We start from the raw sequence: 14307 nt of genomic DNA on the forward strand, positions 1-14307 counted from the left end.
GAGGGGAGCAGGCCACATCAGATAATCCCCAGGGCCGCATTTGGTCCGTGGGCCAAGGGTTTATTATATATGGCTTGTACCCACCCACCCCTGGAATCGGTTTTTCAACGAAGGAAAGGAAGGAACGCAAAGTAGTGTACCTACGAGCGGATTAGGACCACTGCAAGATCGGACCCCCCTAATGTATACGCGCCTTTAGAGGAAGGGTAGCAATGTATTTCTTAAAAAGGAATTTTAATTTCTTCAAATAGCATTTGAAAATTAACATAAATTGATTATAATAACATATAAAAGCATTTTTCTTCCGAGAAATTTTAATTTTTTTTTGAATATATGTTTGCATTTTTGATCGGCGGGGGAGGGACATGAGCCCTCCATTCCCCCTACCCCGCGTACGTCTCTGATTACACCAATATGTGTTACGAGGTAGGGGGCAGAGCTGATGAGGAAATTTTGCTGACAATGGGGGAGGGGGGGGGGGGTCAGAGTTTTTCGGACTTTTGCTGACAGGGAGGGGGGGTGTCAAAAATGCCTAAACATTTGCTAACGTAGTACTTAAACTAAATTAGGCCCCTACTACCCAATATCTTTATTTTTCATAAGAAAGTTAGCGCTCTCTATTGACTGAACAGAGAGAACGGAAATAAAATAATTAAACACACGTGTATTGAAGACAACTTAAATACTCGGAGGCCAGTACCTACTCTCAAATTTATTTATCTTTTAACCTAGTAACACATTTTCCAGTAATTTCAAGTTTTTCAATAATAAAAACGTTATGTGTATAGTGATTGATGTGTATTATCAGATGACGATTAAGAGGGGAAATTCGTTGAAATAATCATATTAAGCGGGAGACTTTAACATTTGTCTCTATGGGAGAAATTTTGGCCCCGGAGGATTTTATCAGTTTAAGTGGGGTATCCATTTATCGGTTATCCGATAAAGCGGGGTCGACTGAATCGTGTATAGGAAGGGCTACCAGACTTCCCCTTTTAGGAGGATATGTCCTACGTTTTAGAAATTTAACACTTTTGTGTTCCTTTTTAGGTATCCTGAATTATTTTTCTTCTTTTTTTCCGGATTTTTTTTTTTTTTTTTTCATTCTGAAACGTATTTTCCAAACGTAAACTTCATTGGAATTTTTTCTCAACCACATGCATTTGTTTTTCTCAACCACATGCTTACACACTTTGACCATTCGCCGTCGAAAATTCTCGGAATTCAAGAACTGAAATTGCCTCCAAGCAGAGCTGGTGCTATTTTAACCACAGCTAAGCTTGACTTGCTCCAGAATAACATGAAAAAGACAGTCCGGAGAACAGCTCTTGAAGAAGAAAACCACTACGTCCGCTTTAAAGAATACTGACCATTGTTTACTCACCAACAGCTAATGCTGTATGCTGAAAAGGAGAGGTAGGAGAGAGGGGGAGGGTTATTACCTCTTCCATTCGGAAATAAAGCAAAATAGGATGCAAACACAACCAGGGCCCTGGTCAGCGGAGGCAAGCACGCATTTTGGTGCTACCTTGTAATGTTGAAGGAGAGGTTAAAGGGTGAAATTTGTGCCCCCTCTGGTTCGGCGCCCGGGGCACCAGACCCACGTGTGTCTCCCTCTAGTTGCGGCCCAGCAAACAACACACAATATTGATTCCCAATGACAATTTTTAAATCGCTTCTATCAAAAAAGCAATGCTCCCGAAAAAAACCATTTTCAGCGCAAAGAAAGAAAAACTCTCATCATGTTTCAGGTAAAGTAATAAAACTGACCAGACAGAAGGAACAATTCATTATAAGCAAGGGGAAGACGGTTCATTATTTGTTTTTTTTTCTTTCTTTCTTTTTTTCAACTCGTAAAGTTTAACCATACCAAAACATCGATATATTTTTTAGTTCAGCTATTTGACAAGTATCATCTTCCACCCCCATTTTAAGCCTAGACTGAAAATTTTTGAAAAAAAAAAAAGTTTTGTCGGTATAAAGTCGAGTTGTCAAAATTGTAAAAAATGATGTTGCCAAGGATGCGTGCGCAGGCGTCCTCCTTTCCAAGTTTTCGAATCTGGTAACAGTGGGTATAGGCATTACCAAAATATATATATATATATATATATGTAAACCTATTGTTCTCCAATAAAACAAACCATTTCATGTTTCAGTGCATGCGCCATCTATCTTCCCAAATTATAACTAAAGAAAGCCTACAAAAACGACACTTTTAAAAGTATCACAGTCGGTTACGAACCTACAAAAATCTCTCAGTCCGCGTTATCGTTTTAATTTCTGGTGGGTTGTTTGAGATGGTTCCGTCTTTCCAAATGACTTCTCTGTTAATTTAGCAAAACACCAGGAGTCTAACATTTTTTTCTCTAAAGAAACTCTCGAAATTATGATGACGATACGAGAAAAATGCGAAAGGAGAAAACTGTATCTCACATTCTCGTTAAGTAGAGATCCTGCCATTTCGATTAAATACATACCTCTCTCTCTCTCTCTCCTGGAAAGTCCGCTCCAAGCCACTGAAAACGATAAAAATTCTTGTTGCGTGAAAACTTCTCACAATTTGGCGCGTTATCAAAGGCATCCGCTTGGATAGTTACGAAAAATAAAAATTTATCTTTGCACGAACAGGAGGCATTTTCGAGAGTACCTCCGAAGATTATCTCGGACCTCTTTTTGAACATTAACTTCTGTGCCGAGTAAGTATAATAACATGCCAGAGATCCTTGTTCCCTTAGTGACAATCCATATTTAGATTTTTAAACTGGAAAAAAAATTTACTCTACACATCAAATGCATTTAAATTTTTTTCGGCCAAAAAAATTATGCTAAAAAGAACTAAATTTTAAACATCTTTAGTAATGAGAGAGATAATAATTATTATTATTTCGACTGGAAACACACACACACACACAGCTGTGTTTTTAGCGTTACGTATTCGAAGCACAAAAAGAATAAAACATAGTGGAGATTTTCCTTGAATAAATTTTTAATGAGCTCTCTCTCTCTCTTCACGTTCGTTCTTCTGTAAGAAATTATTTTCGTTTCGTTGCCGTATTCACGTTTCCATAAATTTTCCAGAAAGAGGACAGCAAAAATTTCTATAGAAGTATTTTTCCCATGATGCTTTGGAACCACTCATTTCCCAAAACGACATTTTTTTTTCGCATGTAATTAAGAAAATATTTTTTTTTTTTCAAATTCTTTTTCCTCTCGTAATTTTTTTTTTTTTTTGAATAAAATATGCAGTTTGTGTTTTCATTATAAATTTTATATAATTTTTGTTTTCTCCTGAAACCATTTCCGTATTTTGAATAATGCAATGCTGAAAGATAACTAAATTCTCTTTTTTTTTCGTCGAATAGATATTTTTAGCTCTCTTTAATTAAATTTCTTAAGTTATTTAAAATTTAAAATTTGATTTTCTATGTAACATTATGTACCCCCCCCTTCTTGTTTTTTCACTATTTCTGTGTACCGGGGCCGCCACTAGGGGAGGGGTCAGGCGGGTCTCTTGCCCCGGATGTTGGACCCGAGGGGGCGCAAATTTCATTCTGAAACCTCTCCTTCAACATTACAAGGGGGCGTCAAAATGCCCGCTTGCCCCGGGTGACCAAGCATCTAGTTGCGGCCCTGCTGTGTACAGTGGTAATTGAATTATCAGAATAATACTACCATTTCCTCAGCTTAGGTTTGCCAGATTCCAAAACAGCCGCTGTGGTGGTCGAGTGGTCATAATGACGGACTCGCATCGCGAGGATCCGGGTTCGAACCCCACCGTCTCCATAGTGGTGGTCGGCTGAAGTTGGTTTCCTGTGGTTCCCAACTTCGAGGCGCAAAAACCAACCAATCTCCCCATTAAAAAGTCTCGCCACAGAGTGCAACAGGCCTGCAACGATTAATTATTCAATCCTTACACTTCACTCGTATTAAGAAAAACTGGTGGCAGATGGCAGCACTACACATAACAAGCATTACACAGAAACAAACTTTACGTCAGGTTTCACTACACGTACACACACATTCCCACATGTACCAATTCGTTAGAGGTTCCGCAGAGGAATATGAACGAGAGGTACATGTGTGGTTTAGTAGTAGTAGTAGTAGTAGATTCCAAAACACATCTCAACGATGTGTCGGAATAAAAGATTGATGGCAGCGTCCCCTAACATACAGGGTCTTTATAATTAAGGGAGTGCCACGACCCCTGAAGTTGAATTTTCAAAAATGACTGCAATTGACTTCAAAAATGACACAACAGGTTAAATAAAAAACAATAGACCCCCTTCCCCATCTGGAAAAAAAAAGATCCTTGGTGTAATCAAAATATTAAAAAAAATATTTAGTATTTTTTGTATTTCATAGATGGCAGCACGGGTTCCAATGTAGCAATATCATTTGTACTCGATATGTGAGGGAAAGCGTTTAAAAAAGTAATTGTTACCACAGATTTTTAAACTTGGACATGAGGATGCATGCACACGCATTTTCGGCTTTTTTTTACATATTTCTACACCAGATGGCATACAGTTTTGTGGCCTGTGGGCTATACAAATTTTGCTGCGCTTCACCCATTCTAGTCTAGTTTCCTTGACTACTTATCCCTTCAAATTATCCACCCTGGACTGTAGCCCGCTCAGCCGCCCCCCCCCCCTCCACACTGTCAATAGTCCCCTGTGTCTGTCACTCTTTTGATCGTTCACCTGCTTTCACACCCTGTAAGTCACTGTTTCTTCCCTCTAGCTCGTTAAGTCATTCATTTTGGTCACTCACATGTTTGCACATTATGTAGGTTAGCCATCCAAGTGGTTTGGATTGTTTTAAAACGACACTATCTTGTTAAAAACGCAAAACAAAGATCAGTTTTGCGAGTATCGGCAACAAGTAAGTTCTCTTCTTTGAAAGTTCTCTGTGTAGCAGGAGTTCTGTGTGTTCCATGGCTGAATACCAAGTGGAAATCCGTGCTCTAATCAGCATTGAATAAAAATATCGTCTTCTCAAAAGTGTTTTATTTCAGCAAGGACAAGCCCAGGTATTGTGTGGAAGGATTTCTACTGGGACACATTTCCCATCAATCATCCCCATTGATTTCTCAATAGGACATATTTTATTTTCCCCCACCCCCAAACTTTAATTCTTCTTAAAATGAGAAGAAAGTCTACTCTTTTAAGAAAGATATGAAACTTTACAAAGGGTTTATTGGTTACTGTTATTACGACAGATACGGAAAATACTGGCTGAGTGAGGAGATATAGATGTTTCAGGAAAGGAAAATTCCATAGCTGCGCTCACAGGGACTCAGGAAGCAATTTTTGAGGAATTCTTGAGCCCAATTTATGCATTAAAAATTCCACGCATGCATTTATATAGAAATTTTCAATAATTTTGAGACTCCTCATTCAACTCGGATCTTACTTACTTGGAAGCTTCTCTATCAAAGGAGTGTCAGGAAAATCGATTTCTATTGTGAATTCAGAGCTGTTCTCATCATGCATATCATCTGAAAGTAATGTAAGTTGATACGTTTCTATCTGGAAAGCTAATGCTCAAGTATAATAAGGATTCCAGACTATTATTACATCCTTGTTTTCATCAGCCAGTCTGGAGTGGATTGCTATTCCAATAAGTACAGCATAACAGCGATATTCTCTTCGTGAATCCAGCGTTTCGACTGGGGAATAGTATCTAGTTTACGAGCATAAACTCCATATTCATGTCATATTGTCTCGGAGAGAATGTATGTATGTATGGTAAATGCTATCTTCATGCATATAATATGTGAATTCATATGATACTGGTCAAACCATTCATTTTCATTGAGCCCCTCTCTGAATGTGAAATATTATTCCGGCACAATATTGTTCGAAGGTAGCTTTTATAGAGACTGTGATGTTGGGTAGGTTTCTCGTGTTTTCTTGAGTCATTTGTCATGAGAAATCCTTTGCTTTAACGCCTAAATTTTAGCCGAGTATCTGTCGAGGTGGGATATAAAGCCCTGCATAACTTTAAATAAAATTCATCTCGGTTCTTAGGACGTACGAGTTTTGGAAAATAGGTGAGAAAATGGACGCTCCTATCTCTCCCTCTCATTCCTTAACACCAGAGCTTATCAAATCATTCCTCCGCAAAATGAATTCGAGTGTAAAATAGCTCAACGCCAAGAAATCTCTCGCTCTGTGTGCAATCGAGTGCGTCCAAGATTAACCGAAGGAAACTTTACCGCAAAAATCGACCGTCCAATCCCAAATGCATACTCATATAGTACTGATTTCCTCCCCCCCCCTACTCACTCATCTTCACGCATATATAGATCCATCTCTATCTTAATTTGAAACTGTGAAGATTATGCTTGACGGTATATTTTCTTTCGAAGATCGCGCTCATCATATTTCTAGCAATAATGCTCGATCAGGAACTTTCGATGATCCTCAATATCCTCCTCAATTTCGAACAAGGGAAAAGCAATTATTCATTTTCTTGCGATTTTGTACTTCTACACACGCTACATTTTAGGCTTTACTCCAGTGAAGCGAGTAAATTTCTGGCTCGAATATATTCTCAATTATGAAGCTGATCTTCGGGTTTCGGTCGCAAGTGTTCAAAACATTATAATATCGCACACGATGAACGACAAATTTCACGAAATTGCACAAAAGTGAAGAAAATACTCTTTAATTTTTGAATTAGTGCAATTTGAAACTGTGGTAGTATTTTATTATCCAAGATGTTTTTAGGACAGGAATAAAATCAAAACTAAATTAAAAGTGTTCACATCTTCTGTATTCTCAACTCTTTTTTTTGTTCAGGTGGTTCTTGGACTTCCCTGCAGTCATTGATATTACGCCTTCCTAATGGTCTTACGCTAGGCATTTGCCGACTCGAGTACCCAGCTACATATTATTTTAGTGGTCCATAAAACATTCGAAAGGCATCTTCAAGTTGAAAAACAGAATACAGTCATTCAGTTGAGGCTGATCGATCATGGTCAAATACCTTGTGACCAGGATGCATTCCCTCCTCCTGTATATGTTACGGTAAATATGTGTGATAAATCGATAATAATGCATAATTACCAATTATCTCGGCAAGTTTGATAATTTTCCTACACATTTATCACCTTTACCTCCTAACCAGATCATGGCCCGCCGCTCCGTGTCAAAGAAGAAATATGAGCAGGTGGTCGAAGCAGGGCCGCCCTTACCAAACGTGGGGCCCGGTGCGAAAATCATAGCGGGATCAGAGGCGTCTTAATAATTTCGTTCCCCCCCCCCCCCTCCCCAGCCACGATTTCACATATTCTGTGGATGGAATAGTCTGCAATCTTTGGATTACATTATTTTCCTCTGGCATCCGGAAATTCATACACCATTACAAAGTATGCAGATGATGCGTGCTATGTTATTTAGGCGTTTTTATCGACAAGCAACTTAGCTGGGACGATCACATCAAGGAACAGAAGAGAAAAGCGTCACGTGTTCTTCAGAAGATGCGCCTGATGGCTGGACCACAGTGGGGACTGACACGGGCTCTGAGGAGATCCCTCTACTTGACAGTGGTTGAGCCTATGATAGCTTATGGAGCTTCAATATGGCATTCTCCCAAGGTCCAGATGTTCAGACGGCTCGATTCTATACAAAGACCCTTCCTTCTATATATCTCTGGTGCGTATAGAACTACACCTACGAATGCTCTTCAGGTGATCTTGGGGCTCCCGCCATTATCTCTCAAGATAGAATTCCTGTCACGAGTCACACGTCTTCTAAAGTTTCACAAGCCATGTCCATTGTTAGAGGAAACATTAGTCCCGGACGCCTTCGAGCAAAAAACTATAGGCTGGACCTCGCATCCTGCAGAATCTCTGCAGGCCAATCAAGTATTCCTAGAATCTTCGGAGGATGATACACCTGAGGAGAAATCCGTCGTATATTACACGGATGGCTCTAAACTGGAATCAGGTACAGGAGCTGCCTGTATAAAAACCGTGGGAACGGAGATCGTGCATAAATGGGCTGCTAAACTAAAAGAAAATAATTCAGTATATCAAGCTGAGATGCTCGCTATATTTACAGCAGCTCTGGATGCAGCTACAAACAGGAGGCAGACTGTAATAAGATCGGATAGCCGTTCAAGTCTCCAGGCCATTCTAAACCCGCTCTCTGAAAACGCAATGGCGAGAAAGATAAGGAGTATACTTGTATCTCACCCATCAATACGCATCTCCTGGGTAAAAGCCCACAACGGCCAGTGGGGAAACGAGCTTGCGGATGCGGCGGCCAAAGAAGCGACCAATACCGGAGTCTTTTACGACGAACTCTTATACCCAGCTTCTCACGCAAAATCACTCCTCTGGAGGGACATGATAGCAAATTGGCAATTACATTGGGATATGCCAGAGGCGTCAGGAAGATCAACTCACGAAGTTATAAAGAAAGTAGATACAAGGAGCAGGGGCTGGTCACGAGAGCTCATCTTATTTGTCACCGGTCATGGGCCTTTCCCAGCAACCTTACATCGCTTTAAAGTGATTGCCAGCGATAAATGCTCTTGTCTTGAGCCTGGCACGCCCCTGCACTACGCCACATGCTGTCCAGAAACGATGCCCTTTCACTTCTGTTCGCCGGCTGCCCATTTACACAGACCATGGATGCTTGGCATACTACGTCGAGAAGAATCAAAGGAAAAGATAAGAAAAATGGTGAAATTCCTTGAGGAACATCCCGAGAAGATAAGGGATCCGTCTCCTACAGCTCCTGCAACTCCGGTACCAGCGCCGGTAAGGAGATCGCCGCGTCTTCACCCTGACAGTGCGCTGGTGGCACTGTTTGCGAGCGAGGAGCAGGATGAATCCCAAACCTAATTAATGACGTCTCGGAGAAATTAGACTGACTGTATTGAACTGCCGGAGTGCAATGAGATGCTCTGCCCTTCTTGTCGTTTGATTCAATCCTTAATCGCTCAAATTTCTGATGGCGCCTTTTGCGATACGATTTTTATACAACTTTCCATAACTATTTATTATCCGTGCCCGTTGCACTTTGATTTAACTTGATTAATTTGATTCTTCGATTTATATAATTTTTGATTTGCTTTCACTATATGTAATCTTTGACGAATCAATAAATTTTGGTTTTACCGGAGATGCCCTGTTCCCCCCCTCGGGGGGGGGGGGGCAAAGTGCTTGCGTTGCTTCTTGCGACAGAGCCTGGGTGTCTCGCGGTTTCTCCAGTTTCTCCAGTTCCTGTTAGGACGTCATTAAGTTATAATTAATGCTATTCTTTTAACATTAATCATTCATAATAATGCATATATTACCTACTCTCATTTTTATGTTTAGCGTCAACTATATATCATATTAATAAATGCGATTATATGTTATTAAATGCCGTTAATTATGATTATTTGATTAAATATATATTATCTACAAAATTTGATATTTTGCAGTTGGTCTAATTATTTACACTATATATAGTTTTTTATATAAATTTTTCACAATCCCGGTACTTTGGGTCTTTTCATAACCAGAAAGTTTTTGGGTCTGGAGAAAGCTGATATCTGATCTTTTGGGTAAGTGGATATTTCCCTAAGATGTTGGTATTCTGACTCTTCAAGAGTTTGGAAGAGATTATTAGCCAGCTTTTGAGCAAAGGCGTGTATGGTGGGCATTCCTATATCGTTTCTTATGCTTCTATTCCTGATGAACTAATTGGCTCCCAGCATAGCTCTTATTGTTTTGTTTTGATATTGTTCTAATTTAACCATGTGTTGATTGCTCGACACACAAAAACAAAAAAATAAAATGAAAAATATAAATAAAAAAAACAATAAAAAAATTTTAAAAATATATATTTATATATATATTTATTTTTATTTTATTTATTTATTATTATTATTTTTGCGCGTACTACCACCTCAAAGTTTTTCCCATTTTTTTTAATCACCCTGTATATGCTGCATATGCTGTATATAAAGGACCTAATGAAATAAATTGTCTGAGAGCAAATAAAAATTCAGAATCGATGAATGAGAAACATGTATAATAAATGACAGTGATAAGTTCTAGACATTATGAAAATTCAGAATAAATAAAAGAAATACTTTCATAATTGATGAAAATTTGGTAAAGAAATTATTATTACAGTAAGTTCGGAGCCCGGTGCGACCGTACCTTGGGCATGCTGGAAAATATCACTTTTACCGGTGATTATGCATAATTCCGGATTGAATTGGTAAATATAATAAATATGAAAGAAATTATTCTGAAATATCACTTTAACCACTTATCAGTATCTCCCTTACATGATGGAGGGCACAACACATATTTTGCCATAAAAATTAAATTAAATGAAAATAAGTGTTATAAAGTTAAAAACGGATAAATTATTATTAGTCTTGTAACGTTAGCTTTCTTCACATTTATCAACATTTTTAAACATAATCAACATCACCGATCGAATTCATTAATCCTGAAATTTGTGTAACATGTTTGGCAAATTCAAGTAATTAATTGACGATTTATCACATTTGCCAATGCGACTCAGGGTTAGGCATAATCATTGGTAAATGTGATAAAAAGATATAATTTGTAAATCTCTGGTTATACATAATAAGAAATACTAACGGCAATAGTATGCTAATGTCATACCCAATCGTATGACAAACATAAAACGTTTGATAAAAAATTTTTGCGCGCTTTCTTTCGCCGTTTCAGTGAGTTCTAAAGGCCTATCATTTAATTTCCCCAATTATCTTTTAATAAATGTTAATTAGTAACTTTACATTTTGTGTCGTTTTATATAAACTAATCTTCGATTCCGTTGAGCCATCAAAATGTATCTAATTAATAACAGCAGTTTTGCAATTGTAATTCTTTAATATAAGCTCAACTAATCTTCCCTAAGACGAAAAAAACAGAATAATCATTCAAGAAAAAAAAAGGGGGGGGGGCAACACCAAGTATTAAAAATGTTATTTTCAATCTAGAAAAACGTCATTATTATTTTCCACTAAACAAGCATTAATCATGGTTTAGAATCGATAGAGAAAAAGCAGAAAAATGTGATAAGCTCTAACAAAAATAGTTAAAAAAAAAATTTTTTTTTTCAAAATCTCTCCTCTAAACATAAACGGAGACAGTATCGATAGAGTCAATTAGCTCTCGGTGTTTCCGCAATAATAATAATTAATGATGCTAATGCAAACATTAACCAAAGAACTTACTTCAACTATATTATACTGTCATTATACGCAAAATTTTGTTTTACACGACGCCTCATTTATTATTCTATAATCTCATTAGTTGTTAATAACGCATTAAATAACTCTCCACTTACATTTATTTAATTCTATATAGAAAAAAAGCCATTAATTTGTCCTCTGTAATTTCAATCTAAAAAAAAAACATGAAAAATTTAAATAATACGAAATGAAAGCTTCATGTTTAAAAAATAATGATTTTTATGACTGCTTGAAAATTTAAATTTTATTCATATTTTTGAATAAAATTGAAATTATTTTCGAAATGCAGAATTAAATTTTAGAGATTTAAATGGGACATTTCACTTTGAACAAGTTCGTCTTCATGAGATTTCTTTGAAAACGTACTGCAGTAATTTTTTTTCTGTTCTTTTTCAGATTCCATGCATTACGGGAGATGATAATGGTTAATAAATCTTGATGCGGCTAATCAACGGCTAAGGTGATTTATCTCGTTCTCCCTTAAATAACGTTAATCATAATTATCACTCAGCCACACTCACTCATAGAGAAAGAAAGAGAGGAGAGAAGAGAGATAAAGCAATTTCTTTAGAGATAACAAACATAGCCCTTAGGTTCCATTTTCTTTAGTCCTACCTCTTTCCTTCTTCGATTAGTTTTTTTTTTTCTTCTGACTTACGATAAATGTCCTATTCTGCGACATTCGCGTTCCTAAATAGCCGACCATGTGATCATTATTCTCTTAAGGCGAGGCCCGAAGATAGAAAATTCTCTTGTAAAAGATTATGCACGGAATTTTTTTCTTTTCGAATCCACGTGGAATGTCCATATATGATAATAACATTTTCAATTTCACGTTAAAGCATATCTATCCTCGCTTTCATATTGAAAGCGAAGATGATTAATAAAATATCAATTTTAACTTAATCTGTTCACTGAGTAAGTAACTAATAAAAAATTTGAGTATATTCTGATTCTAATTATTGATTAATTACTCGAAATTTCAAAGAGAAATACGGTAAATCTCGTTACAACGATACCCGATATAACGGTAAATCCCTCTGCAATGATATTTTTTTCAAATCTTGTTTAGGATCACCAATAGTCTAATGTTAAACTTCTTCCGATACAAACCGATATCCTTTACTATGATAGCCCCCCCCCCCAATTTCTTGAGAAGATTTTGAAACTGCTACAAGAATATTTTAATAACTCACAAAAAATCTCTCTTCAATATAGTTTTAAATTCTTTAACAGCTTTTGTTCTTTCGAGGGTATTTAATACCAACAGAATTAGTTGCACCATCTACCCTACTGAACTGTTAATAAGTCGTTGTGAAGCTACTTTCTGTGAAGTACACAAAAATGATGTGCTGTAAACGACTTTACAGTTTGAAACAACCAAATGAATTTACGAAAATACCTCTATAACGATATTTTTTTGAGCAGATTTTGAAACCGCTACAACGATATATTTTTATACTTCGCTCGGAAAATATCCTTCAATATATTTTTAAACTCGCCACGAATTCTGGTTCTTCAGAGGACGTCTAATATATTTGGTATCACATGATCACCGAAAGTGTTGAAGTTTTCGGTATCGCTACTTTTTGTGTTATACACCGAAGTGTATTGCAATAAACCTCTTTATAGGGGCAATATACACACATACACATCTAACTGAATTTTGTTTATCAACTAATCAATTAAAATATTTTGCGACGAATTCAAAAGTGCATTTTTTTGGTGGAACTAATAACACCGATTTAGAAAAGATGCCAATGGCAGCATAAATTTGATGACACGTGACATCATACCGCCTCGCGATGTAACGATAATCCTTCCACAAAGGTATTTTCTCTTCGTCCGCAGAATATATAGGGATTTCAATGTAATCAAAAAATTAAAATGTGTGTGTGTTTTTATGTAAATTTTATTTCAAAGAAATTTATATTTATGTGAGTCCAATTCATTCATTAGCTTCATTATTAAAGGTACGGTAATGACACTCTTTTGAAGCGATTTAATAATGCAATAATATTTAGAATCAGTGAGCTTTATTCAATGAAAATCGCGTCATTAAGCCAGCATCGGCTGGTTCGACTATCGACCGATCCTTGAGAAGCCTTAGACACACCATTAACCCGAATTAACCGATCTCTTTCATAGGACGACAGTCAATGTAAAACGTTTACGAGAGAGAAGCGCGAGAGAGCCTATGCATCCTAGAGAAATAGGACAATACTAATAGTCGGCGAGTTGAGAGATAATGAGAATATTTCTCCGTAATTATTCACGCCTGAAATACAGTGCCCATAAAAATCACAAGAGTAAATAAGAGAGCATCGTAAAACAGCAATCTCATTAAAAAAACATGCAAATATTTAGGAATACACAAAGCAAGTAAAATTGTCTATGCAGTTTCTTGAGAAATTTTCTTAGTAACATACTTTAGAGCATTGTATGTTGTAAAATTCTATTTAAAAATAATCATTGCCGTTAGGGAAATTTTTTAACAATATAGTAATTGGTAGATTTGGACTGGTTGAAATAAGATGGTGATATAAGATTAAAACATTTTTTCTACCAATTTTTCTAGTTACACTCCGAGAAATTGGGAATTGCGGAAGCATTGTTAATTCTTTAATGAGTCAACAAATTTTGTTTCTTTGTTTGGTTCAAGTATCTTTGCATAGAAACGTTCAGAACCGGTTCAACAAGCCAACATAAACACTGTAAATAATTCAGTTTCTGGATAAATGTCAAGGATGTTTTGTATCCAAGGAGTCGGTGGAAAAAAACTGAGCTGAATTTATTTGGCTTGAAATTGAGCTGGAACCAAGACAATATAAATATTTCAGAAACATGTAACGGAATTTTCGAAAATACAACAGTTGTAGTGTGTTTTTACATATAATAATTTAAAGATTTGGTTTTTGCTTGATTTGAGAATCGTATTTATGAATCATAACTTATTTTTATTTATTTTTCTGTGCGGTGCTACAAACCATACTAAAAAAAAAAAATCAAATACTGTGTCACATTTGCTATCTATCGACAAGCACGGAGAATTACGAGATTCCAATTTTGACATTC

General features: G+C 36.7%; 1 protein-coding gene across 1 annotated transcript; it reads left to right on the forward strand.

Moving 5' to 3' along the window:
• The first annotated feature begins 7483 nt into the window (after nucleotides 1–7483).
• Nucleotides 7484–11661, forward strand: LOC149078893 (uncharacterized). The gene is made up of 2 exons (XM_089240464.1): nucleotides 7484–8518; nucleotides 11629–11661. The coding sequence occupies exons 1-2, from the start codon at nucleotides 7484–7486 to the stop codon at nucleotides 11659–11661; spliced, it is 1068 nt and encodes a 355-aa protein (XP_089096590.1).
• Nucleotides 11662–14307: the final 2646 nt, after the last annotated feature.

This window comes from Pholcus phalangioides, unplaced genomic scaffold, assembly GCF_987345545.1.
Source record: "Pholcus phalangioides strain wild (caught in Gottingen) unplaced genomic scaffold, Ppha-v1.0 ptg000013l_1, whole genome shotgun sequence".
NCBI lineage: Eukaryota > Metazoa > Arthropoda > Arachnida > Araneae > Pholcidae > Pholcus > Pholcus phalangioides.

Coding starts and splice junctions, on each gene's coding strand:
- LOC149078893 (XM_089240464.1), top strand. CDS start 7,484: ATGCGCCTGATGGCTGGACCACAGTGGGGACTGACACGGGCTCTGAGG. Junction 8,519..11,628: donor CAACCTTACATCGCTTTAAA/GTGATTGCCAGC, acceptor GTTCTTTTTCAG/ATTCCATGCATTACGGGAGA.